Source organism: Neofelis nebulosa, chromosome 14 (genome assembly GCF_028018385.1).
Source record: "Neofelis nebulosa isolate mNeoNeb1 chromosome 14, mNeoNeb1.pri, whole genome shotgun sequence".
In the NCBI taxonomy this organism is placed as follows: domain Eukaryota; kingdom Metazoa; phylum Chordata; class Mammalia; order Carnivora; family Felidae; genus Neofelis; species Neofelis nebulosa.
Genome location: NC_080795.1, coordinates 18,049,680 through 18,076,303, shown reverse-complemented (window position 1 = coordinate 18,076,303; position 26,624 = coordinate 18,049,680). Strand labels below are relative to the sequence as shown.

General features: G+C 38.6%; 1 protein-coding gene across 2 annotated transcripts in view; it reads left to right on the top strand.

The window, feature by feature from the left end:
• Positions 1–26,624, top strand: part of CPA6 (carboxypeptidase A6) — a 541,179-nt gene that overhangs the window by 348,618 nt on the left and 165,937 nt on the right. For both annotated transcript variants that reach the window (XM_058699770.1, XM_058699769.1), the window contains one exon: positions 11,861–11,936. In XM_058699770.1, coding sequence (XP_058555753.1) covers positions 11,861–11,936 — 76 coding nt within the window. The remainder of the gene's footprint in view (positions 1–11,860; positions 11,937–26,624) is intronic.

The following is a 26,624-nucleotide window of genomic DNA, read 5'->3' as shown; positions in this document are numbered from 1 at the left end:
CTGTCCAGTTCTCCCCAGCACCATTTGCTAAAGACACTGTCTCTTTTCCATTGGATATTCTTTCCTGCTTTGTCAAAGATTAGTTGGCCATACTTTTCTGGGTCCAATTGTAGGTTCTCTATTGTGTTCCATTGGTCTATGTGTCTGTTTTTGTGCCGATACCATGCTATCTTGATTATAGCTGTGTAGTATAGGCTAAAGTACTGGATTGTGATGTTCCTGCTTTGGTTTTACCATACTTCTATCAGACAAACTAGACTTTAAAGACTGTAACAAGAGATGAAGAAGGGCATTATATCATAATTAAGCTATCCATCAGGAAGAGCTAATAATTGTAAATGTTTATGCCCCAAACTTGAAAGAACCCAAATATATAAGTCAATTAATCACAAACTTGAGCAAACTTGCTGATAATATTGTAATTATAGATGACTTTATTATTCCACTTAAAGCAATGAACAGATCATCCAGGCAAAAAGTCAATAAAGGAACAATGGCCTTGAATGATAGATTGGACCTGATGGACTTGATGGATATATTGAGAACTTTCCATCCAAAAGCAGCAGAATGCACATTCTTCTTGAGTGTACATGGAACATTCTCCAAAATATATACTTGGTCACAAACCAATCCTCAACAAATAAAAAGGATTGATATCATACAATGCATATTTTCAGGTCATAATGCTATGAAACTTAAAATCAATCACAAGAAAAAAATTGGAAAGCCTCCAAATGCATGGAGATTAAAGAACACCCTACTGAAGAATGAATGGGTCAACAGAAAATTAAAGAAGAAATTTAAAAATATATGGAAGCAAATGAAAAAACACAACAATCTAAATTTTTTGAGATGCAGCAAAGGCAGTCCTAAGAGGAAGATATATTGCAATCCAAGCCTATCTCAGGAAGCAAGAAAAATCCCAAATACAGACCCTAACCTCACACCTAAAGGAACTAGAAACAGAGCAGCAAAGAAACCCCAAAGCCAGCAGTAGAATAGAAATCATAATGATTAGAGCAGGAAATTTTGGGACCCTTCTTCTTGAGGTAGGCCTGTATTGGTACATACTTCCTTCTCATGACTGCTTTTGCTGCATCTCAAAGGTTTTGGACTGTCGTATTTTCATTTACTTCCATGTTTTTTTTAAATTGCTTTTTTAATTTCCTGGTTAACTGATTCATTCTTTAGCAGGATGTTCTTTAACTTCCATGTATTTGTGGTATTTCCAATTTTTTTCTTGTCGTTCACTTCAAGTTTCAAGCATTGTGGAGAGAGAAATATGCATGTATGATCTCAATCTTTTTGTATTTGTTGAGGCCTGATTTGTGATCCAGTATGTAATCTATTCTGGAGCATGTTATGTATGCTTCAAAAAGAATGTGTACTCTGGAGCACCTGGTTGGCTCAATTGGTTGAGCATCTGGCTGTTGATTTTGGCTCAAGTCATGATCTCGTGGTTTATGGGATTGAGCCTACTTGAGATTCTTAATCTCTTTCTGCCCCTCCCCTGCTCATGCTCTCTCTCTCTCTCTCAAAATAGATTTTTTTTTAAAAAAGCGTATTCTGCTACTTTAGGATGAAATCTTCTGAACATGTCTGTTAAGTCCATCTGGACCAGTGTGTCATTCAAAGCCATTGTTTCCTTGTTGATCTTCTGCTTAAATGATCTGTCCATTGCTATAAGTGTGGTATTAAAGTCCCCTACTATTATTTTACTATTATCAAGGAGTTTTTGTTTGTGATTGACTTATATATTTGCATGCTTCCAACTTACGGGCATAAATAATATTGCTACATCTTATTGGGTAGAATCCTTTATTATGATATAGTGCCATTCTTCATCTCTTGTTACAGTCTTTGGTTTAAAATCTAGTTTTTCTGATATAAATACGGCTACTCCAGCTTTCTTTTGACGTCCATTAGCATGATAAATGTTCTCTATCCCCTCACTTTGTCTGTAATTGTCTTTAGGTCTACAGTGAGTCTCTGATAGGCAGCCTATAAATGGGTCTTTTAAAAAAAAAACTATTTTTTTTCTAATTTTTTAACGTTTATTTATTAGAGAGCATGAGCATAAGAGGGGCAGAGAGAATGGGAGACACAGAATCTGAAGCAGGATTCAGGCTCTGAGTTGTCAGCCCAGAGCCCAATGCAGGGCCCAAACCCACAAACTGCAAGATCATGACCTGAGCTGAAGTCAGAAGCTCAACTGACTGAGCCACCCAGGCGCCCCCCCCCCCCCCAAAAAAAAAACCCCATTCTGATACCCTATATCTTTCGATCGGGGCATTTAGCCCATTTACATTCAATGTGATTATTGATAGATATGAATTTAGTGCCATTGTATTACCAGTTAAGTTGTTCCTGGAGATTTTCTTTGTTCCTTTCTATCTTTGTCACTTTTGGTCTTTCTTTCCCAAAGAGTCCCCTTTAATATTTCTTGCAGGGTTGGCTTAGTGATCACAAACTCCTTTAGTTTTTGTTTGGGAAACTGTCTCCCTTCTATTCTTAATGACAGTTTTGCTGGATAAAGTATTCTTGACTGCGTATTTTTCCCCTTCAGCATGTTGAATATATCATGTTACTCCCTTCTTGCCTGCCGAGTTTCTGCAGATCAATTTGCTGTGAACCTTATTTGTCTTGCCTTGGAAGTTAGGGATTTCTTTTCCCTCCTGCTCCCAGGATTTTTTTTATCTCTGTATTTTGCAAATTTTACTACAATATATGTTGATGGATGGCCTGCTTTTGTTGATTTTGATAGTTCTCTGTGCCTCCTGTATTTGGATGTCTGCTTCCTTTCCCAGATGAGGGAAGTTTTCAGCTATATTTTGCTTAAATAAAACTTCTGCCTCCTTTTCTCTCTCTTCTTCCCTCTCTTCTTCTGGGACTCCTATGATATGAATGTTATTATGCTTTATGGAGTTGCTGAGTTCCCAAATCACACTTGTGATCCAATATATATATTTCCCTCTTAATCTTCATTAGCTTGCATAATTTTATTTTCTATATCACTTAATTTGTTCCTGTTTCTTCCATCCTTGTCATTATATCCACTCAATGTTGCATCTCAATTACAACATTTTTTTATTTCCGCCTGTCTGCGTTTTAGGTCTTTTGTTTCTGTACTAAAGGACTCCCTTTCTCAAGCCAAGCTAGAATCTTTGATTGTTTTAAATTCTAGCTCAGGCATATTACTTCTACCTGTTTTTTTTTTAATGTTTGCTTGTTTTTGAGAGTGACAGAGTGCAAGAGGGGGAAGAACAGAGAAAGAAGACACAGAATCTGAAGCAGGCTCCAGGCTCTGAGCTGTCAGCACAAAGCCCAATGAGGGGCTTGAACCCATGAATTGTGAGATCATGACCTGAGCTGAAATTGGATGCTCAACCAACTGAGTCATCCAGGCACCCCTACTTCTACCTGTTTTAACTAGAACCCTGGCCATGACCTTTTCTTGTTCTTTCTTTTGGGATGAATTCTTCCATATTGGCATTCTGTTTAGGTTTGGAAAGCCTGATATGTTTCCTTCTCCTGAGAGCAATAGCTATATTAAGAAGAGGTCCTATACTGTCCAGGGCCTGGCACTTCAGAAAGTGTTTCTGGTGTATGCTGTGTGCACTCTGCTGTTGAGTTTTGGTTGCTCTTTCCCTCTGATCAGTCCTCTGCAGAGTTTCTCCTTGCCTACAATGAGGAGTGTTGGGACCTTGTCCCATGTCTGGCAAGTTTTAAGGAGGTATACTTTGGTCTGCTTGTTAAAAGAGGCTAGATCCTGTTTCCACTAGAACGAAGTTTTGCAGCACTCTATGGTCAGTAGGTTTTGTGCCTGTGAGGGATTTGTGCTGCTGTTCTGGGGGAGGGGCCTGCTGTTGCTCTGGCTGTCAGGCACAGTTGCCCTAGTACAGAAGCACCCTGCAGAGTGCAGGGGATGGGGCTTGGTGTAAGTGGCTCAAATCTCCACTGTGCAAGCAGTACTGCTCACTAAAGTCTATTGGTGCTGACATACAGGGATGGAATGGCATTAGTCCCCTCTCTCATCCTTGGAGAGGGGAGTTTGCACCCACCACCATTCAGGAAACCTTCACAGAAGAGCAAACAATCTTTGGTGTGTCCTAGACAAACTTCAGATTCCTACCTTCACCCTGTCTGTGTCCGGGCCACCTGCCTACCTGGCAGCACAGTGCACCTGTGTTTTATCTCCAGAACACCGGAGATAAACTGGAGTTTCAGAACTCCAAACTTTAGATCTGGCATGATGCAGACCCACACTGATCCTCTGGGGGAAGGTCTTGTCATGCTGTGGCCGGTGCTGGTTTTTCCCAGAAAGGCACTTGCATAAATTCACAGGGGCTTGGAGTTTATGGTAAAGTACAACAAAAAGCTGGTGTCTAGATTAGCTACCCTCAGCAGGTGTCTCTGCTCCTATGCTAATGAATGGAGCAATGGGATTGCACCCATTGTCTCTCTTGTCCCCTGAGATGCAGTTAACCTCTATCAAATGTACTCCAAGATGGGGAACTGTCTTTCCCAGTGCCACCCAGGGTATCCTCAGACCACACTGTCTACTCCTAGGCTTCTACCCTCTTTCTCCACAAAAGCACCCCTATGCTTGCCAAACTCTACACCTGCCACAGAGCTGACTTCTAAAAACTTCATTTTTTAAGCTCTGCTGCTCATGAAAGCTCATGATAATCAGTGTCTCATTGTCCAGGTCAGTGGTTTGGGAGAAGTGTTTTTTCTATGTGATCCCTTATGCATCTCTCCCCCCCACTCCATAATCAGGGCCCCCTCCCCTCGGCAGCACCCATGATCACGTCTGCACCTCCTGCCTTCCACAATATGGTCTAATTTCTCCTCCTAGCTGTGCAGTTTTCACAGTCCTCAGATAAATTTCTTGGGTGTTCAAAATGATTTGGTAATTACCTAGCTGTGTTTGAGGGATGAGGCAAGTGCAGGATCCCCCTACTACACCGCCATCTTACCTCCATCTCCTGTAAAAGTGTATTAATACTGGAAAATGTATTTGCCTTATGTTTTTATGCATATTAAATTTATAAAAAGAAAATCACACATATTAGGTATTATAATTAATGGGAATGAGTAAAATTCTCCACTTAAAAGTCAGAAAAATCTTACTAGTTAAATTTTTTAAAATTCCAGTATTATGTTTGCAAGAACCATATTTGTGGGGGGGGAAGCATAAGAAAGATATAGGCAAAACTGTCCCAATCATTTGGCAAGAAAGGAATTTTAAGAGTATTAAATGAGCCATAGAAGGATTTTCTAGAAACATTTTAAAATAAAAGCTTTATTCCATTCAGAAGATAGTCATTAATATTTATAGCTACTCATTAAAATACATGAATTAAGAGTTTTTAAATCAAACTGACAAATCCAAAATAATAGTAAGCATATTAAAATTCTATCAAAAATTGTCAAATTTAGCAGACAATGACAAAAATTTAACATAATTAAGCATTTTTAATAGACAAAATTTTTTGACATCCTTCAAAATAACTCTTTAACAAAGAGAAACTAAAAACCACAATTATCTATCCCATTTACAACTGCATCAAAAAGAATACAATACCTAGAAATCAAGTTAACCAAGGAGGTAAAAGATGTATGTTGAAAACTAAGACCTTAATGAAAGAATTAAGAAATAAGTGGAAAGACATTCCATGCTCATGGAATGGAAGATATAATGTTAAAATGTTCATACTTCTCAAAGTGATCTACAGATTAAGTGCAATCCCTATTGAAATGCCAATTGCATTTTTCACAGAAATAGAAGAAACAGTCCTAAAAATCGTATAAAACAAGAGCCCTCAAAGAGCCCAAAGTAATTTTGAGAAATAAGACCTAAGCTGGAGGTATCGTACTCTGATTTCAAAGTACACCACCAAGGTGTAGTAATCAAAACAGAATGGCACTGGTATAAAAACAGATACACAGATCACTGGGACAAAATAGAGCACCCAGAAATAAACCTACACCTATGTGGTCAATTAATTATGACAAAAGAACCAAGAATATACAATGGGAAAGGACAATCTCTTCAATAAATGAGGCTGGGAAATGGGACAGCTACATGCAAAAGAATGAAACTGGACCACTATCTTATACCATACGTGAAAATTAATGCAAAGTGAATTAAAGACTTAAATGTAAGACATGAAATCATAAGACTCCTGGAAGGAGTCATAATGAATAAGGCCTTTGACATAGCCCTTGGTGATGATTTTTCAATCTGACCCCAAAAGCAAAAATAAACAAGTTGGGGTTACATGAGATGAAGCTTCTGCACAGTAAAGAAAACCATCACAGAATGTAAAGGCAGCCTACCAAATGGGGGAAATTATTTACAAATCACCTATTCCATAAGTGGCTGGTATCTGAAATAAAGAATTCATACAACTCAATAGCCAAAAACTGAAAAATGGGCAGAAGATCTAAATACATATTTTTCCAAAGAAGATATACAGATAGACAGCAGGCACATGAACAGGTGCACAACATAATCATCAGGGTAATGCCAATCAAAACCAAAATGCAATATCACTCCCCTTCTGTTAGAATAGCTATTACCAAAACCATAAATGTTGGTGAGGGTGTGGAAAAAAAGAATGCTTTGTGCACTGTTGATGGAAACATAAACTGGTATAGCCACTATAGAAAACAGTATGGAGATCCCTTAAAAATTACAACTACCATATGATCCAGCAATTCCACTTCTGGGTGTTTATCAAGAGATAAAACACTAATTCATAAAGGTATCTGTACCCCATGTTTACTGTAGCATTATTTACAATAGCCAAGATAGCGAAGCAACTAAGTGACCATCAATGAATGAATGGATAAAGAAATTGTGATATGTGTATATATACACATACACACAATGGAATATTATTCACCTGTTAAAACGTGAGTAACAAAATAGACGTAAAGAAGACAGAATTCATATAGAATTTATCATTTCAAGTAGAAATTATATACATACAAAAAACAATTTATTAACAAAAAAAATGATTTTTTTTTAAAGTTTATTTATGAAACAGAGACAGAGTGTGAACAGGGGAGGGGCAGAGAGAGAGGGAGGGAGACACAGAATCTGAAACAGGCTCCAGGCTCTGTGCTGACAGCTCAGAGGGGCTTGACATGGGGCTTGAACCCACAAACTGTGAAATCATCACCTGAGCTGAAATTAGATGCTTAACTGACTGAGCCACGCAGGCACCCCCAAAACAATGATCTTTTTTTAAACCAATTAATCTTTAGATTTTTTTTTTTTTAGAAAAAAACCAATTCTTAGAAAGTCTGAAGAATTTTTTTTAACATTTATTTATTATTGAGAGACAGAGTATGAGCAGGGGGAGGGGTAGAGAGAGGGGGAGCCACAGAATCCGAGGCAGACTCCAGGGTTTGAGCTGTCAGCACAGAGCCCGACATGGGGCTCAAACTCAAAAACTGCAAGATCATGACCTGAGCCAAAGTCAGTCACTCAACCAACTGAGCCACCAAGACACCCCAAGTCTGAAGAATTTTTATTTAAAATCACAAACAGGGACCTCTGGATTGCCTAGTTGGTTTAGCCTTTGACTCTTGATTTCAGCTCAGGTCATGATCCCAGGGTCTTGGGATTGAGCCCTGCTGAGCATGGAGCCTGCTTAAGGTATTCTGTGTGTGTCTCTGTATCTGTCTCTTTCCCTCTTCCTATCCCTCTCTACCCCTCTTCCCTTTTCCCCCACTTGTGCACTCTCTCTCTCTAAAATAAAAAGTAAAAATAAATCACAAATTAGTACATAGAAAGGGACAACACCACAGATGAAGATGCCTTAAATATGACATTTTAATTATGTTTATCTTATAACTTACAAGTTTTTCAGGAAATGTAAATTAGCAAAATTAACTCAAAAAGCCCAGAAGAAAACTGAATAGACCAATATCCACTTAAGAGATCAGAAGGTAGATATCTGACCCTAAACTGTCAAAAAGTTTGTTTCACCTTGAGTAACTTTAGGGGTGTATTCTACAAAACAATCAGGGACACAGTTTCTGTGCCATTCGAGTTGTCAAGGCATATTACAAAGCTGAGAAATTTCCAATTCTGTGAGGCTAGCTTTTAATGATACCAAAAATCAAAAAAGGGTGATTCAAAAAGAACATGTTTGTTTATAAAAAGCTTATTTTTAAAAATGTCTCCCTTATAAATATAGGCCTAAAACTCTAAAATAAAACAGTAACACATAGAATCCAGCTGTTTATTTTAAAAAGTGTTTTAAACGTTGCGTATTAAGTGAAAATTAAAAGCAAATTATGAGATGTTACGAAACCATCGTATGTGAATATACCCATGAGTAAATGCAAGACAGCCAGGAATGAATCACAGAAAAATTAACAGTGGCCAGTAGGGGACAATGGGAGAGTTGGCATGAAAGAGAACTGGGAGGGGAATTATATTTTGTATCTGCTATAATTTATTTTTACAAGCATAGATTTATAAATTGGCTCTATAATTTACAAAGAAATCTAGAGTTTAATAGTGGAATCAATTGTGAAAGTTTATGCCAAGATCCAGGAGGCAATATCTGGAGTTTCAGATCTATGTGTTTCAAAAGGAGTCTGTGGATTCTCCAGTTGCCCATAAAACAGGCTTTCTCCCATAGGAGTTGCAGTCAAGGCATAGCAATAAATATGGTAGGCATCAGCTTTGAGCAGCATAGTTTTAGAACTTGAAAAGGAAAATGAGTTAGTTCACTGCTCACTCCTTTGATGAGGAAACTGAAGCCCAGGAAGATTGTAAAAAGGTAGAGAAGGTATTCTTTTGCTAAATACTCTTCTCTGGATGCATATGTTCTCATTATGCATTTAATAATGCTTTTTACATTGATTAAGTGTGTTTAATATCATTCTTATGGTTGCCACTGTACATAAGGATCAGTAATCAACTGGCAGCTTGGTGCTAGCGTTATAGCAACATAACTTAATTAGTCCTGGAAGGTAAGGGGCAAAATTGAAGTATATCATGAGTGAATATAGAATTACTCGGCAATTAGCTGTCTGGAATACCCTTCCTCTATATGACATACTTAAAATTGAAAGTGCCTATGCTTTCTAAGTAAACTATATAGATTTCCTGAGCTTGAAATACCTGATTTACAAACACATGTGCATACCCAGTCAGCTCTCTAACCTCAGCCCCTATTCAGACCTGTGATTTCTCTCAATCCCAAAGGGTAGCAAAGGGGGTCTTAAATTGATGTTGCCACCTAGTGGTTGAAAAAAAAATCAGTTCTAAGGAAAGCCTCTCCAACCATCTTTAATGGTTATGTTTAGCTAGTTTTTCCTCGGAGTTCCAGGAGCTACTTTACATTCTGAAACTTTCCTGTTTGTAGTGCTGGATTATTGTTGGCCATTTCAAAAAAGACTAGCTATCAGATCTAGGGAGAGTAAGCTATTTGGTTGAACAAGTGGGGCATTTGGAGGGGGCGGGGGGGGCGGGGCATTTAGTTTTGCACACTGAATAGAGCATTCTTGTTGGTTTCAGTTACTGGTTAGTGTAATAAAACTTACGGGTTTAAAATATATGAAATTTATTGGGTTTTCCTAAATAACTTTCCTTATTCTCCTTTTTCTCTGATAAGTAATCAAATAAACACATATCTCAAGTCACACTTGAGAATTTCTACAAGTTATGATGAAGTGAACTTTTTGTGATAAAGGTGACCAAGCTGGGTTTGAGCAATCACTCTCAGAATTAAATAGTCCCAGGAGTGGTCATCTTTTATCCTTTTATCCTCCCATCTCACAGGAGAAGAACCAATTGCCAGGTTGAATTATCCATCATTTAAGAAAAAGAAATCTTCCTATGGCTGTAAAACAGCTTCAGATTGCTCTCTTTGCACTCTTGAGGAGGTGATAAGGGCCCAGATGGAGGTGTTTTTCAGCAAGCTGTCAAATGATCCATCCCTCAAAAACAACCATATCACCCAGCGGAGTTGCCTTTCTCTGCCAAGAATTATATTGGGTCAGGTGGGAGAGGCCAGAATATGATGAAGCCAGGAAAAATAAAAGACAGAGAACTGTGTACCAGAAATGAAAGAGAAAAGGTGTGAATTACATTTAAATTACAAAGTCATGTTTGGAACTGCTTCACAGTGACTTGGTTTTTTCTTTCCCTGTACTTTTATTTTTTCCTGGGAAAATAGACTGCATGACATTGATACTGAGAGGTGGTTTTGTGTGATTCTGAGGAAACCTAAGTGACATTAGGTTAGTAGTGCCTAAAACATACTAAATTATCAACAAGTCAAGGGCCTTTTAATTCATAGACCTAAAGAAGGTATAACAGGATCCTTTGAGATAACAAAGCTAAAGTGATTGGAAATGAACACATAGCCCTAAAGAATAATTTTCCAACAAATCTGGAAGTCTCCCTTGGGGTCTAATGACCTCTATATTAATCTTACCTAGCCTTGAACACAGCTATTCATCTAAGTAGTAAAATCATAGAAAAATATGCCAATTCTATCCTTGTTCCAGTATACCTTTGAGGCTGGAGAGATAAGTTGTGGGTCAACTGCTAGAGTTTTTGTTTTGTGCTGTATGTATATATATGTACATGTATATATGGTATTAATCTTTATCTTCAGTCATTATAAAATGCTATAAAGGGTTATGAAAAGTATTCTGGTTGTACCTATTTAGTACAGGAAACTTAAATTTCTAGAAATCAATTGCTCTCAATGATCTCCTTTATACCAGCCATTAATAAATAACTATATGCAAAACATTGAGCAGTTGTGATTATTATATATTAGAGCTGTGCTTTCCAACCTGTCCTCATCATGATATAATGATACCTCTTTGACATACCTTGTGGGGAGGTCACTGCTATAGAGAATGACTCATCTAGTCTTCTCAGACAATTCAGGATCTTTACTGAAAGAAATTTTAGAGTGTTTAAATATCATCTCAGCTTTGGTACAATTTTAATGGCAGTAAAAATCAATTTTAAACTTTTATCGCTTAAAAGTTTTTATAGCCATCAGCATCTTGCGGGACACCTGAACAATTGATGGCCCTCTAATTTGTCCCCCCATGCCAGCTGGGAAGCTCCATACTGCAGAAATAAGATGACCCATAGAGATGGGCTTCTCTCTACTGTTCTCAGTGGGAAGAATCCAAATCAGGAGAAAGGTTCCATGTTGTATGGCTTTCATAAATTCTCTTCTTGAAAGTCACTTTCCTTCTCAGCATTAAGTTTTAAAGAGTGCTTTTACCTTTGTCATCAGAAATTGCTTTCTTATTATCTTCTCTGAGCTATTCATGAAAATCCTTGCTCCTGTTACCCCGTCCCTGTGTTTTTGGACTTTGTCTTCTTAAGTGTGAGTTTGTAATTTTCAAAAGCTGATTAAAAAACAAATAGTTTTATTATTTTTTGAAGTTTATTTTGAGAGAGAGAGTGAGAGCATGTGCATGAGCATGGGGAGGGACAGAGAGAGAGAATCCCAAGCAGGACCATCTCTGGCAGCACAGAGCCCAACCCAGGGCTCCACGTGGGGCTCGAACTCATGAACCCTGAGATCATAATCTCAGCTGAACCAAATCAGTTGTTTGAGCCACCCAGGGGCCCCAAAATAAATAGTTCTAAGGCGGGGGAAAAAAGACCAATGTGATCAGAGAGTAACAATAACTGGATAAAATACCTGCTGGTCCAGGTATTGCTGGTGTCAGTCTAGTCCACAGTTTGGCTATTTCTCTTCTTAATTGCAAAGGCAGTTGTTAAAAAAGCGAGCAGATAGAGATGGCTAAATCTTTAGTTTTGGAAGATGAATAACACCATTTTTCCCCTTTCTTATAGTGATAAGGTGATCAGACTTATTCCCAGTACAGAAGAAGCAGCAAATGCACTGAAGAAAATGTGCCACCAACTTAAGGTAAAAAAGCGTCCGCTCACTTATAATGCTTATAATGTGTTTACAGGGCTTTGCTACAGGAATTGAGTAAGTGGAGTTTATTAGCCAAGGGAAGAAAATGCTAAGGGAGAACTTGAAAGAGCTTTTTAAAGAATAAGTTAAGGTTACTCAAAATATGATTTATCTGACCCATTATCTAGTTATGGGTTCATTTATTTTCCATCTCCCTTAGTAGAATGTAAGCTTTGTGAGAGAGCTTTTATCTATTTTTTCATTGCTATATTGTCAATGTCAGGAATATCCTACAAGTTCAGTAAATGTTTTTTTTTTGTTTTTAATGAATAGGTAAATTTAGTTTATAATTTTCTAGAGCTTCACTTTTACTTTTCCTTCTTAAAATTTCCTGCTGATCATCTACACTTCATATTAATTAAAACTTCAAGCAGAAGTGAGGAAAATTTTTTTAAAAATTCAAGTTAATTAATTTTGGTATGTTTCAGTGGGTCTGATTAGAAAGTTCTGTTGGCAAAGGTTGAAGGGCTCTGATTATTCAATCTTTGATGAATTTTGTGAATTTTAGAGTTAGAGAATTTCTCATCTCCATATTATTGCATATAACTGAGTGTTAGCTTTAGCTAAAAAGTTATAATGAGAAGTGCGGTGATGGGCTTTTTTTTCCATGCCTATGAAGAACAAAGGCAAGACTGCAAAATATGTAGTGGTTTAGCTTCATTTTAATGGATAGCAAATCAGGTTACCAAGAAGGCCTCATTAATCTTCAATATGGGATAGAAAAGCACATGTCCTTGGATGACTGCAGGACAATCCTACCTGAAGAAGATGTTAGGGAGATGAGAGAGGAGGGATAGTCTCCGTGTCTTCATGAGATGCAGTTATCGAACTTTCGGTCTTTTCTTTTTGACTTGATTTTTCCCTTTGACATCTTTCCTTCAAATATTGAATGCACTTGCAAATGAAGTTTGGAACTTTGAGCTTATCCCCTTCTTTCCTTCCTCCTCACTCCCAGCTTTTACATATGCACTGTCCAAATTAATGTTGGGTCTCATGACGAGGGCTCAGAGTGAAAATGCAGGAGCTCACCCCAAATTGTAGTGATTGTATCCAATACCAGAGACTGCTCACCAGGCATGTCCTAAACTTCATCTTCTCAAAGGAATTTCTGCTTCAGGATACTGACACAAACTTTCCTTTGGTCATGTATGATCATCAACCCCACTATAGTCTTTTCAGCAGCAATATCTCAACACTACCTAAAGAGCCCACCAGGGACTTAACATTTGCAAAGAAGGAGAGCAGCTTTCAAATAGAATTTTCTGTCTCCATTAAAATTGTGTTTTAGATACACTATCGGGAAAATAGCCACTTTACATCATGGAGTCCAGTATTTCATGAAACAAATATGCTTAACCAAACTTTGGGAGAAAACATCTGTGAAATGATTCCTCCCCCCATTTGTAAATATATTTACATGCGAGGCCTTACAAAGTTATAAAAATGAAATTGCATAGTTACATATGTGATGATCCCATATCATTATCAAAAGCAATAAAATTACATCAGTGAGGGCTGGGAGGGTTACTTAAAATCTCTTGTAAATCGTAGTAGATGGAACAAAAAGATGTTGAGCATAGGTCAGACTGAACACTAAGAATACATGATATTGTGCCCTTTTCTGGACACACTTCTGTACACACTTAAAAAAATTGCTGTATATGTTCATTGAGTCCTTGAGGAAAGGAAGTAGGGAGTAGGGGACATGGTTTGGACGCAAAGGAGCTTTAGAGGACAACTAAAGACAGGGAAGGAGAGGGGGCTGGTGAGGAAGAGGGGAGCAGAGTTGAAGGGAAGAACAGGGGTTAATACCAGAACGTTGATGATGATCTAGCGGCTCCCCACCACAGAGAATCCGGCCCCTCTTGGGCACTATGTGCCAGTCCCAAGTCCACCTGCTTCGTATAAATTGTCCCCTTCGAACAACTCTGTGAGGTGGATACTATTATTGCTGTTTTACAGCTAAAGAAATTGGGCAAGACAGAGGTTAAGTAACTTGCCCTGGGTCACAGTGTGGAGTTGGAGCACACATCTAGACAGTGCCCAACGCTCTAGAACCCATGTGAAGCCCTCCTGCCTCTAATCTGTTTACTCTGATCATTTTCTCAATGGAGAGGAATAGGCCAACTTTGCTGGGCCATGGAGCCTAGACTCAATCTGCACACGGTCATGTTCTCATTTACTTTATTCCTTGAGTCGCAAATACCACCCCCACGTTCAGAAATTTGTAAGACTTAAATTCAGCTGATAATCCTACTCATGGCTATGGTTTATTATAGCAGAGACAAAGCAAAAACCTACAAAGAGAAAAAGCATGTGACATGAAATGCAGGTGAAACCAGGCACAGGCTTCCAAGAAGCTTCTCCTTGTGGAGTTACACAGGATGTTCCCCCCATCAAGGAGTTGTGAGAACATATGTGAAATATTGTCCACCAAGGAAGTTCATTATAGACTTAGTGTCCAGGGTTTTTATTGGGCCTAGTCATGTAGGCCCCCTCTGCCAAGCACATACCAAAATTCCGGATTCTCCAAAGCAAAGCAGGTGTTCGGCATGAACTATATAGTTTGTGCAGTCTGGGTGTGCATGAGCCACTCCTTAGATTTCAGGAGGTATCCTACCACCCTAAATTTCCAGATGCCAGCTAATGGCCAAACTTGCAAGCAGACCTAACAAAAGCAGATTCAGGCCTGCTGTGTTAATTTTTTCTGCACATTTCTTCATTTCTTTTTATTAAAGAAATAGTTTTATGGGGCTGAGATTTGAGCACTGAGCTTAAATACATTTCTTTCTAAAAGCATCATGCTAACTGGATGTCATTTTAAATTCAAATGATATCGAGTGATCCACTTGCACCACTGAAAACAGCAATTCTGGCCAGGCAAAGAAAGCAGCCGGCAGACAACAAAGAATATGACTGTCTGTCATCTTGTGCCCTGTGGAGCTGATGGGATGGAATTGGTACTGTTGTTAACAGGTCCTTTGCTCACACCCCCACTCCATGCACCTCCTCCAAGGGGAGGAGAGCTTTTAGTTGCCTCCTTTCCCTAAAACACAGTGTGGTAGTCAGAATTCCAAGATGGTGCCAAGATTTCTACCCACTGGTGTATCCACCTTGCATAATCTCTCCTCTGAGTGTGGCCAGAGCCTGTGAATGTGATGGGATAGTCATCTCCCTGAGAGACAGAAGGGAGATAACCTGAGATGGGCCTCACCTAATCAGATGAGCTATTTAAAAGCAGAGTGTTTCCTCCAGCTGTTCATGGAGGAAGAAGTCAAAGAAGTGCTCCTGCTGTCTCAAAAAAGAATCAAACTTTCAAGTTGTGAACCACTCATGGGAGCCATGTGATAAGAAATGCTACTGACCCTACCTGATGAAAGCCACCCCCAGCTGATAAGCAGCAAGGATATGGGAATGTCAGTCCTACAAATATAAGGAACTGAATTCTGCCTCAACCATCTGAGCTTGGAAAATGACCCTGAGGTCCAAATGAAGCTACAGCCCAGCTGGTACTTTGCTTTTAGCCCAGTGAGACGTTGAAAAGAAAATCCAGTCAACTGTGTCTGGACTTAGGACCTACAGAACTATGAAATGGTAAATGGCTGGTGAGTTTGTGGTAATTTTCTCTATAGCAATAGAATAGCAACATAAAAGTAGTACATGGTAAGGTAACCACCCTACATCCTGGCTTTTCAGTGGCCCTTAGTTTAATAGCATATATCGATGCTTTAAGTTAATTTTTCTGACTTCACCGGCTACAACCAATCATCTTTGGAAAAGTTATTGGGGTTACATGCTTAAGCTACAAATTCACAGCATCTTATCTGAAACATGAACAAATGCAAAATGTATATGCCATGTTGAGTGAAATCTGAGAAGATACAGTTAGAGCATAGCTAATTAGACCTAGAACCGCTGTTACAAAGCTGGTTACTTTCCTAATTAAATTTTATGGTTTGGCTGAAGAATTAAAACAAGAAAGTTAAACAGAAAACCATGCCTCCAGAGAAATGGAATGAGAAAGCACCAACCAATTAAATTGTTAATTAAGAGCATAGCCATGATTTAAATAAAGTTATGATGGAAGGGAGACAGTTTGCAGGTGAGCAAAATTAGAGTCTGAACACTATGTTCTGCCTACATTTCTTCACAAATTCTTTGTGCTTGGAAAGAACAGAGTTGGCCTTATATAAGACCACAAAGTTTCTATATAGAATTGACAGATCCTGTTAAAAGAAAAACTAATGATGCTTGTTTCCAGCTCTAACATCAGAGTATTGGATAAAAAAAAATTTCTGTACCTAAAAGTTTGACATTTTTTCGAACTAAAACATAGCCTCAAAAATATTCATTGGTTTGACAGGTGCCAGTGAGTGCCATGTCAAAAACTGCAAAATTCCTTGGGGAAAAACTGCATTGTCCCTTCTCCTTTGCTTATATGTGAAATTCACAGCTGCCTTTCCCAGGTGTGACTCCCCCTCCTCAGCCTTGTGCTGAAGTTGACTGTTCTGTAATCCTCCTTGGTTCTCTTTCAAGTCAGACACCTGGATCTACAGGAGCTTTGGAATACTTGTGGTCTCTACACCTTGAAGAGCTCCAACATGCAACTGGGCAGTTTATTGATTGGGAAACTTGTGAAGAGGATGGGTGATAGGATTCATTCTACTGGAGTCATTTGTTTCTGTTTTCATTAGTAACTGATGGTGCCATTATAGGATCTCTTAATCATGGGTGTGGTAGGCAGAATTCTAAGATGGCCCTCAAGGTTCTTGGCCCTGGTATATACACTTTCCCCCAGGTATCCCATAAAACACTAATCTAGGTACTGCTATAAAAGGATTTTGGAGCTTTAACTAGAGAACCAAATCATTTCACTTTTTAACAAGGAGGTTGTCCAGTGGGTCTGACCTAATCATGGAGAAATAATGTTCCCTCTAGCTGGTTGCAAAAGAGGAAATCAGAGAAATGCACTCCTGCTGGCCTGGAGGAAATCAAACATCGTACTAAGAACTGCCACATAGCAAGAAATTTCAGGAGGCCCTAGTTGATGAAAGCTGTCCTCAGTTGACTAGAGGGAAAACAGAGACAGGCCTCAGTGTATAACCACAAGCAAATAAATTTCACCAGCACCAGGGAGAATGTAAGAAGATCCTGAGTCCCAGATGAGACCACAGCCTGAGCTGACATCTTGATTTCAACTCTTTGACACCCTGAACAAAAAATCAAGCCACTTTTGGTTAAATGGTGAGATGATAAAACAGAAATGCTACATCAGTGGTAATTAAGCAATGAAAATCCAATACAATGGCCTTAAACAGCCAGTAACTTGGTGAGCTACCTGAACACACACAAGAGTATTATAAATGATAATGAAAGATAAAAATGAAGAAGAAACAAAAACTTTGTTTGAGGCAGGAAATAGCATTTCCATTTTTTTTTTTGTTAGAGCCTTTGTAAATCATCAACCAACATTACTTTTGCTTTCTCTGGCATGATTTTTGAAAGAGAAAAAGTTCCTCATAATCCAGGCAGATGTCCAAATGTAGTTGTGGATTAAATTTCAGGAACACAAATTTGAGATGTGGCATATAGTTTTCTCTGTGTGCCTAGTGATCGATAATTAGTAAACTCAATAACAAAACATATTAAGAGAAACAATACAATACATGGAAAAATAGGAATACATTAAAAACATTCTTTCAAAAGTACAAGACCTTCTATGGCATTATTACAATGATTACCTTAGTGATTCTTTACTCAACTAAGTAGACATGACTTTGGGCCAATACCATAGTATTTTAAGTTGATTATGTTTCCTTTGTTTGTAAGACTTTCCAATTTTGATGTTTAAACAACCTAGTTTGAGACTAGTTTTTGAACTTTAAAGTAGTTGCTCTTGATATTTGCCATCCCTAAAGTTCTTGTAACTAGACAGTTTAAGAGGTTAGGTCCAGCACAGTCTTCCATACAAGGTGATCTCAGATGGGATGGTTCATATATCTGCCATCACCTATAATTGCTTCACTCATGTCTAGTGGTTGGCAGGCTGTGAGTTGGGATGACAGGACAATTGGACCATGTGTCTCTCATCATCTATCTGGCTAGCCTGGGTTTATTTACTCAGGGGATCCAAGACTAAGAGAAAACTGACAAAGTTCCTGGAACCAAAGTTGGAACTCTAGTAACATCACTTCTGCCACATTCTACAAGCCAAAGTAAGTCACAGGGCCAGTCCTGATTCAAGGGGTGGAAAAACAGACTCTGGTTCTTGATGAGGTGATTGCAAGTTGTGGAAACATGAGGAAAAAAGCGTGGTCATTTTTATAATCCATCTCATCCTCCACCCACATAGCTGTTCTAGTCTGTTGCCAGATCCAGAATGGAAGATGGCAACTACTTCACTTCTCCTCTGCTTTCTCATTGCCACAGTTGTGGCCCTTATCTTCTTCAGCTTGAATTGCACCGGTTTCTCAAATTGCCTTTCTGTCACCTCACATAGGACTCCTATTTGTTCTCCATTCTGTAGACAAGGTGATCTTTCTGAAATAAAAAACTGACCACATCACATGTTTACTTAAAACCTTTTGGGCGCCTGGGTGGCGCAGTCGGTTAAGCGTCCGACTTCAGCCAGGTCACGATCTCGCGGTCCGTGAGTTCGAGCCCCGCGTCAGGCTCTGGGCTGATGGCTCGGAGCCTGGAGCCTGTTTCCGATTCTGTGTCTCCCTCTCTCTCTGCCCCTCCCCCGTTCATGCTCTGTCTCTCTCTGTCCCAAAAATAAATAAAAAACGTTGGAAAAAAAAAATTAAAAAAAAATAATAAAACCTTTTAAGTGTCCTCATTGTCAGCAAGAATTCCCAACCCTGACCATACATCAAATCCTCTGGAAAGATTACTCTTGGCCCCACTGCCAGAGATTGACTAAGTTCCTCAGGTGAAACTTGGTTATAAGTATATTTTTAAAAGCTCCCTAGGTGATTTAATACATAGGGAGGTAAATCACTGGCCTGGAGTATAGACCTCAAATTATTGGGCATGACCCATAGGGCCCTTCAAAACCACACCCAGATTGCCTCTTAAACACTTCTCAGCTTCCATCACTATACTTGGCTCAGTGTTTATTACCCTAGCTACACTAAACTTGTAGTATCTCTAAGTGCCTTTTTTTCAAGCCATTCCTCTTGTCTGGAATGCTCTTCTCTTAGTCCACTTGGTGGACATCTTGAAAGACTAGGTTAAAGCATTCACTTCTTGAATTCTTTGACCCCACTGAATTCTACAGACAGTTATAGCCTAGCATTTATATCACTTTATGCTTACAGTATTTTTCCCCCTATTTCATCCCCACTGAAATGATTTTCTTGCAGATCTGAGACATAATGATCTCTGAATTGTGTATAGTAAATAGAAAGGCATTGATGAAAGAGAATAGAGTGACTCCAGTTGGTGCTAAAAGAAGTTTATGTGCACAGTCAGGACCCCAGGAACGTAGCCAGCTGAGACATAGACTATTGCTCCTTCTTGACCCACCCCTCAGGTTTCCTTTTGTTCTTTTTTCCCTGTTCTTTACAGGTTACCCTTTGTATTTATTCTCATAATTTCACCTGGAAAAATACCAAGGATTAAAGGAATGATTTGTTCATTGTCAAATGTGAATTTCTCACCGTTGCCACTTTAAAGGACATTACCATGTGATCAAGGATATGGGAATAGAGCTAGTTCCTTTTTCAGGGGCAGAGAGGGGCTTAGTGACTAACAAGCTTTCTATCAAGTATACAAACTATACTTTGGTGCCATTTCTTGAGCCCATGAACTTAGAGCAGCCTTTGCATATTCATCAGCCACAGCCACAAAGCCTTTACTTGATTAAAGAAGTTTCCTGTTTTTGACCATATATTTTTCTAGCTGCATAAATTTGGAGTGATTTCCACTGCCTTATTTGTTTTCAAAGGTCATTGGTGGTGACAAGAATGGAACCTGGACCACAACCATTTTTATATTTAGGATATAATTTATTGTCAAATTGGCTAACATACAGTGTGTAAAGTGTGCTCTTGGTTTTTAGGGTAGATTGCCATGCACAAGCATTTGTAGAGAAATAAGTTCTTCCCTGATGACTGATATAATGTAAATGAGTATTAATGACCTACAAGAATTGACTATCACCATCCAAATGCATTTATTAACTATGTGAGGTCTTAAATAGGTCAAATGTGGGAAGCAGTTAGCATGGTGATTAATAGGAGCATGATCTCTGGAGATACACTTTCTGGGTTCATATTCAGACTCTTCCATGTCCTAGTTGTATGAGTGTCAACAAGTTACCTAATTTTTCTATGCCTCCAGTCTCTAATCTGTAAAGTAGAGAAATCCAGAGAGAATTGATCATTTCCATGTTTGTGCTAGCATATTGCTAGAACATACATATTTCTACTCTTTTTTACATATTGTGCATCCCTTACTGGATTGGGAACCCCTGAAAGCATACTACTTACCATTCTTCTTTGGGTACGATCAATTTCTGACTCCTATTTCCCTGGTGCCTGGCAGTTGTAGGAACTCAACAAATCTTGAATGAATGAATGAACGAACAAATTAATTCGTCCATCTACTTTCCTATAATTATAAAAACATCTTTAACTTGGATTCTAATCAAGAGCATATGTATGGCTGAATAAATATGCAAAAGATCAAAACAATGAAATATAGGTAGGAAGAATTATTGTACAATGATGGGTTTCAGGGATCAAGGAATAGCAATTTAGGGAGAAATTACCCATCTCTTCAATTTTTGAGGAAGTAGGATTTCTATAAGAGCCTGGCAAATTTCTGGAGGGAACCATCTCTGAGAAATGCAATCTTACATTAGAGCCTCATGTAACTTTAAAATTTTGCCTTAGGGTGTTGACTAAATTCAACGAATACAATAATGCTAATTATCAGAAATATTTTAACTTGAAAGTCAGAGGTCAGGTGTTCTGCTTAGGAGTCATTTGTTTTTTTTTTTTATATAATCAGAAATGTCTGTGTCTCTGATATACTTGATTAACAAATCAATTCCTTTCTTTTAACCTAAAAACAGCTATTGGGATGCCTATATGGCAATTCTGTGTCCTAAAAAAAAATTCAGAGCACCTTTTGCATATTCATCAGCCACAACCACAAAGGCTTTGCCTGATTAAAGAAGTTTCCTGTTTTCTACCATTTTGTTTTTCTAGCTGTATAAATGTAGAGTGATTAAAATTCCCATGGTCCCACAACTGTATTTTTAGATCTTTTCCTGATAATTGCATTTGCTTTGAGGCTATCTGATCATGAGTGTTCTTCTATTCTCTCACATTTCCATCACATTCTGAAAATGGACTATGATCTAAGAATCTGTATCATAATCTTGAGAAAAGACAAGTTACAGGGCATGGAAAATATTCTAGCAGAGGGAAAAAATGGACCCAGTGTAGGTATTGGTGATCTTTGAGAAGTAGGTGAATTTATTGGATACCAGCAGGCTAGAGCTGGTCTAGAGGAGATTGCTCATATTCTTGACTAATAATGTGTTTTAACCAACTAAGCATGTTTTAACCTAGTATATTTAAATCAACAGCAAACATTAAAAATTTTTCTAATATAAAAATACGAATAATGGAAGAGATGCTCAGAGATTGGAGGAGAAACATTGACAATGAGTATGATATTTCTATTTTAACAAATCTAAGGTTGATTCCACTTATCACAGATCCTGTTTGTCATTTTTTTTAATACTGAGAAGAGCACTTTACAGATTGCAAAAAAAACACCGTAGTGATTGTAGAATAACAAAATCTCTTAGGGTTGCCTGAGTTCTTTCAGGAGTGTTGGTCAAGATAAATGATACATACTAAATTTTGAGTTTCACAGGACTCAGGATATTGCCTAGAATAACTTATTCCTTAACAAATTGTACACATAAGGTCCATATCATACAATCACAAGCGGATTTAATCCTAGATGAGAAATGTAAGAGACATTAGCCATAAAAGTTAATTCTCTGACCAATAATATTTAGCATCTTTTCTTCATCAAACCTATGAATGTGTTTCTAGACAGTATCTATAAAGTGAGAAAATGGCACCAATGGATAGGAAGGCTTATAATCAGAATTCTAGGTAATTTCAATAAAACAGAAGCTTCAGCAACACAAATGTTAAAGTTATCTTAAGGACAAATGCAGAATAAAGCTTGCAAATATTTAGACTGTTAGTCACACAGAAAGGAAACATTAAAGATGATAGTGAAATGTGACCTTAGGAACAGTGTAAAATTGTACATCTATAAGTTGGTGTACCTATTAGGATGTAAGGACTCTGGGCTTTCAGAGATTCCTGGAGTGACCTTTGTATGGCAGACTGTTAGAAAACAAAATTCCATTTTTTCTTCTTAGCACTATATTTCCAACTTCCCCTTCATTTACTTATGTATGTCCCTACAATTGGGCATATCCATTGGGATATACAGAAAAGTGATGTGGGCTGTTTCTGGGCCAAGACTTTATAGAAGTTTTCCCTCCAAATCCTCTTTCCTTTTCTGCCTGAATGATAGTAAGAACAGGGCCCAAGAGGATGAAGCCATGATGTGGAAAATTTCTGGATCCCTGAATTACTACATAAAGAAAAATTTGTCCACCCTCAAATGTCACCTTTGTTATGTATCTAAGGAATAAACTTCTCTTGTATTTTAGTCATTTTATTGTATTTGACCATTATAGGGGAGAAAAATAATTTTCCCTCTACCTTTATGATTTCTTAGCTGAGACACTACATAATTTTTAAAAAATTACCAAAAGAAAAACAAATAGAAGTTTACTCCAATGCATACTTTACTTACTCTCCCCTCAGAGGCCTATATCCACTCTTCCCTTTCTCTATTAAGATGTTACTTAAGTGTGAATTCTAAGCTACCTTGGAGTTACTCACTTTTTCCTGGGCATCTCCCATGAATGGGCATTTAGAAGAATAGGAGGTATGACAGTTTGTGACACAGTTCATCTGGTGGTGGTATCAATTTCTAATCTCTCCTGTGATGAGAGTCAGTCTTCCCTTGTTGATGAAACTCCTGGGGGAGGGTATTTATGGCATATCCTTTTAGGGGAGTAAAGAAAAAGCCACTCCCTGCATTTCCTATTTAATAGTGCCTACAGCTCAAAATAATCCACATATCAAAGCAGCATACTTTAAGGTGGCACGTTCTAAACTCCTGAAGTCATATTTTGGGATAGCATATTTTACCTGTCAGCAGCATCACAACTAACACTGAAGATGGTGCGTTATAGTACTATCTTAACAAAAACAAAAATATATATGGCATTAGCTTAGCAGCTGGGAAGTAGCTGAAAGGAACATAGATATAACAATCTGGAAAGAAAAGACTAGTATTATGCAAACGTAACATTTGATACACTGTCAGCTGAACGTGTAAGGCAAAGTACCTATTGATCTTATAGCTCTAAGGAAAGTTGTTGCAAATACCCAGAGTATTAGTATGTTTTGGTTCTTCTCACTGTTTCTAGAAAAGTATCACAAGAAAGAGTTAAGATCAGGCAGGAATTTACCAGTTTATAAGCAGAAGCAAATGAGAAATTGGGAGTATAAAAGGTCAGGAAAAAAAAACTACTTCTAGATTCTAAACACAAGAAAATAAGACCAAAAAAGATCTGTTAAGATTTTCTCAGGTTTGCAAAGTGACTTAGATTACATTTCCACTCTAGTCTGGTCCCTAAATCACCACATGGCAGAAATCCATCTGCCAGCAAGGAACAACTGTCTCAGAAATGAGGGAAAACTATTGAGTTGGAGCCAGTCCACACTCTGGGTCTATTTGTTGACCAAGCTGGTGTTACTTTAACAGAGCTGGTACCTCTAAGATTGACCCATCTCTTGAACTCCTAGCTATAAGCTCTGTGAACCCACTGAACAGCATAGGAGTTTAAAGTTTAAAACTAGCATAGCTTGAGAATTTATAAACATGTTCACTCTCTCAATAGATCTTAATTCAATACTGTATGTTGGGCATTGTGTGAATTAAACTCTGCCTTGGGGATACAGCAGTGAATAGGAACTAGACCTAGAGACCAAATAGCTCAGAGATATTCATTAGGCCATCCAGAGGGGGGAAAAAAGAGAACTTGGTAGAAACTATACAGATTTATTTCAAATTTACCTCTTACACGTATTTAACTCTATAGCCAAACTTGCTTATCCACTATTCCCCAAAAATGTTCCATATGTCTCCATCTCTAAGCCTTGTTTATACAATATATGAATGTATTCCAAAATGTATATTAGGTGACTACCATGTGCTGGGCATTGTTCTAGATGCTGAGGGCTACAGCAATAAACAAAAGCAACAATAATATCTGTACTCATGAAACCTATTCTAATGAATTGAGATAGGTTATACTCGTAATTTGTTTTGTTTTTGTTTTTGCCAATCATGGTCATAGTTGTAAAGTAGGGAAGAAAAATAAAGTAGGGAAGAAGGCTGGGGGGTGGGAACATGAAATATACTTTTAAAGAAAATGATCAGAGAAGACATCATTGAAAAGATGGTATTGGAGCAAAGGGTTGAAGGAGATAAGGATGGGCTGTCAATTCCCTACTTTTGATAACTCCCTTATCTACCTGTCAAAAGGGCCAGTCTCAGATGTACACTCATCAGAAGTTTTTACCAACTGTCATAACTAGATGTGTTCATTCTCCTTACTGAGCCTTTGAATAACTTTATTATTCTCTTGTATAGTCTGTTCTTAAATTTTGGCTTTCTTACTCAAACACATGTTCTCATTCACCCGTGAGTTTTAGGGAACCACAAACCAATTTGATAAGGATAACCCACGTTGAAAAACTTGTAGCTCTCTCTGCCGTAACTCTGTACTACCCAACTTTTTGATACTAAAAATTGACATTTTCTCAACATCCTTTAACCCTTTCCAACCAAACTGCTGCTCACATACCCTTTCCACATAGTAATAATGCCTTTTATGCTTCATACACAAAGTATATATTTTTTGAAGGTATATAGTACATTCTTAATCCAAAAGATGAAAAATGTTAATGATACCTATAACTGAGTCAAGGGGATAGGATGGTACAGAAACCAAAAGAGAGAGACTTGTGAGATAGTCGGGAGGAAAAAGAAAAGCAAAACCAAACAATTACAGGTTCAGTTGGATCTGAGGTTAGAAGAATCGCTTTAGAGATAACTTAACACTTAGGGATTCAAGTATGTACCTTGGTTATTCTCAAAAGGAGGGTGGAAGGAAAACTCTGATTTGCTTAGAATCTTGTTCAGATTACTGAATGTATACTACAACCCCAGGTTATCTTAAAGAGAAACTTAGTAAATCCTGACTACAGATCTGAATGTTTCCATTACTCTTCAAAGAACCTCCTATTGTTTAAGATTTTTTAACAAAACTCCATGGGCATGCTTTAGAGACTTAGTTTCATTTGATATGCATTTAAAATGTATAGATCCATTCTGCCTTTTACTAATATCCTTCTTTCCTTTTGAAAAACCATAAACCTGAAAGAAGTATAATAAAATACAGAACTCTTTCATGAGTAAATGTTTGCAATTTAATAAGTTAAATGAATTTCTAAATTTTCTCCTCAAAGGATTTAAGAAGAATTGCTAAAATTAAAACAGTTTGGAACAAATTCTGCACCCGTCTCAACATGGGAGGTTAAGAGTACATGCGTGTAATTGTAAGCTCAAAATTGACCCTCTATACTTGATTTGTAAACACTTCAAAAATGCAAGCCTCATAAAGTTGAGGAGGATAATTCATAGAAACAAAACTATCCTTGTATCTAAAAGCATTTTGTATAAGGATAAAATGTACAATGGAGCCTACGTGATTTGGTCAGATAGGCATCCAACTCTTGATTTTGGCTCAGGGCGTGATATTGTTTGTGGGATCAAGCTCTGCTCTGTCAGCACAGAGCTTGGTTGCTCCCTCTCTGTCCCTCCCTGATCTCTCGCTCTCAAAATAATGAAACCTTAAAAAAAAAAACAAGAGATTCCACCTACACCTGCCTAAAGAACCCAGAAAACCGCCAGAGGATTAGCAGAACGGAGTCTCCGGAGCCAAGCGCAGACGAGAGGCCCACGGAAGAGGGTAGGAAGGGCGGCGAGGCGGTGCGCGCTCCACGGACTGGCGGGAGGGAGCCGGGGCGGAGGGGCGGCTCGCCGGCCAAGCAGAGCCCCCGAGTCGGGCTGGCAAAAGCGGAGGGGCCGGACGGACTGTGTTCCGACAGCAAGCTCGACTTAGCGTCTGGGAGGTCAGAAGTTAACAGGTCTGCTCAGAAAGCGGGAAGGCTGGAGGACAAAGGGAGGGAGAGCTGCTGAGCCCCCTGACGGCAGAGCTCAGCTTGGCGGGGAACAAAGGCGCTCGCCAGCGCCATCTCCCCCGCCCATCCCCCAGCCAAAATCCCAAAGAGAACCAGTTCCTGCCAGGGAACTTGCTCACTCCGCGCAAACACCCAACTCTGTGCTTCTGCGGAGCCAAACCTCCGGCAGCGGATCTGACTCCCTCCCGCTGCCACAGGGCCCCTCCTGAAGTGGATCACCCAAGGAGAAGCGAGCTAAGCCTGCCCCTCCCACCCC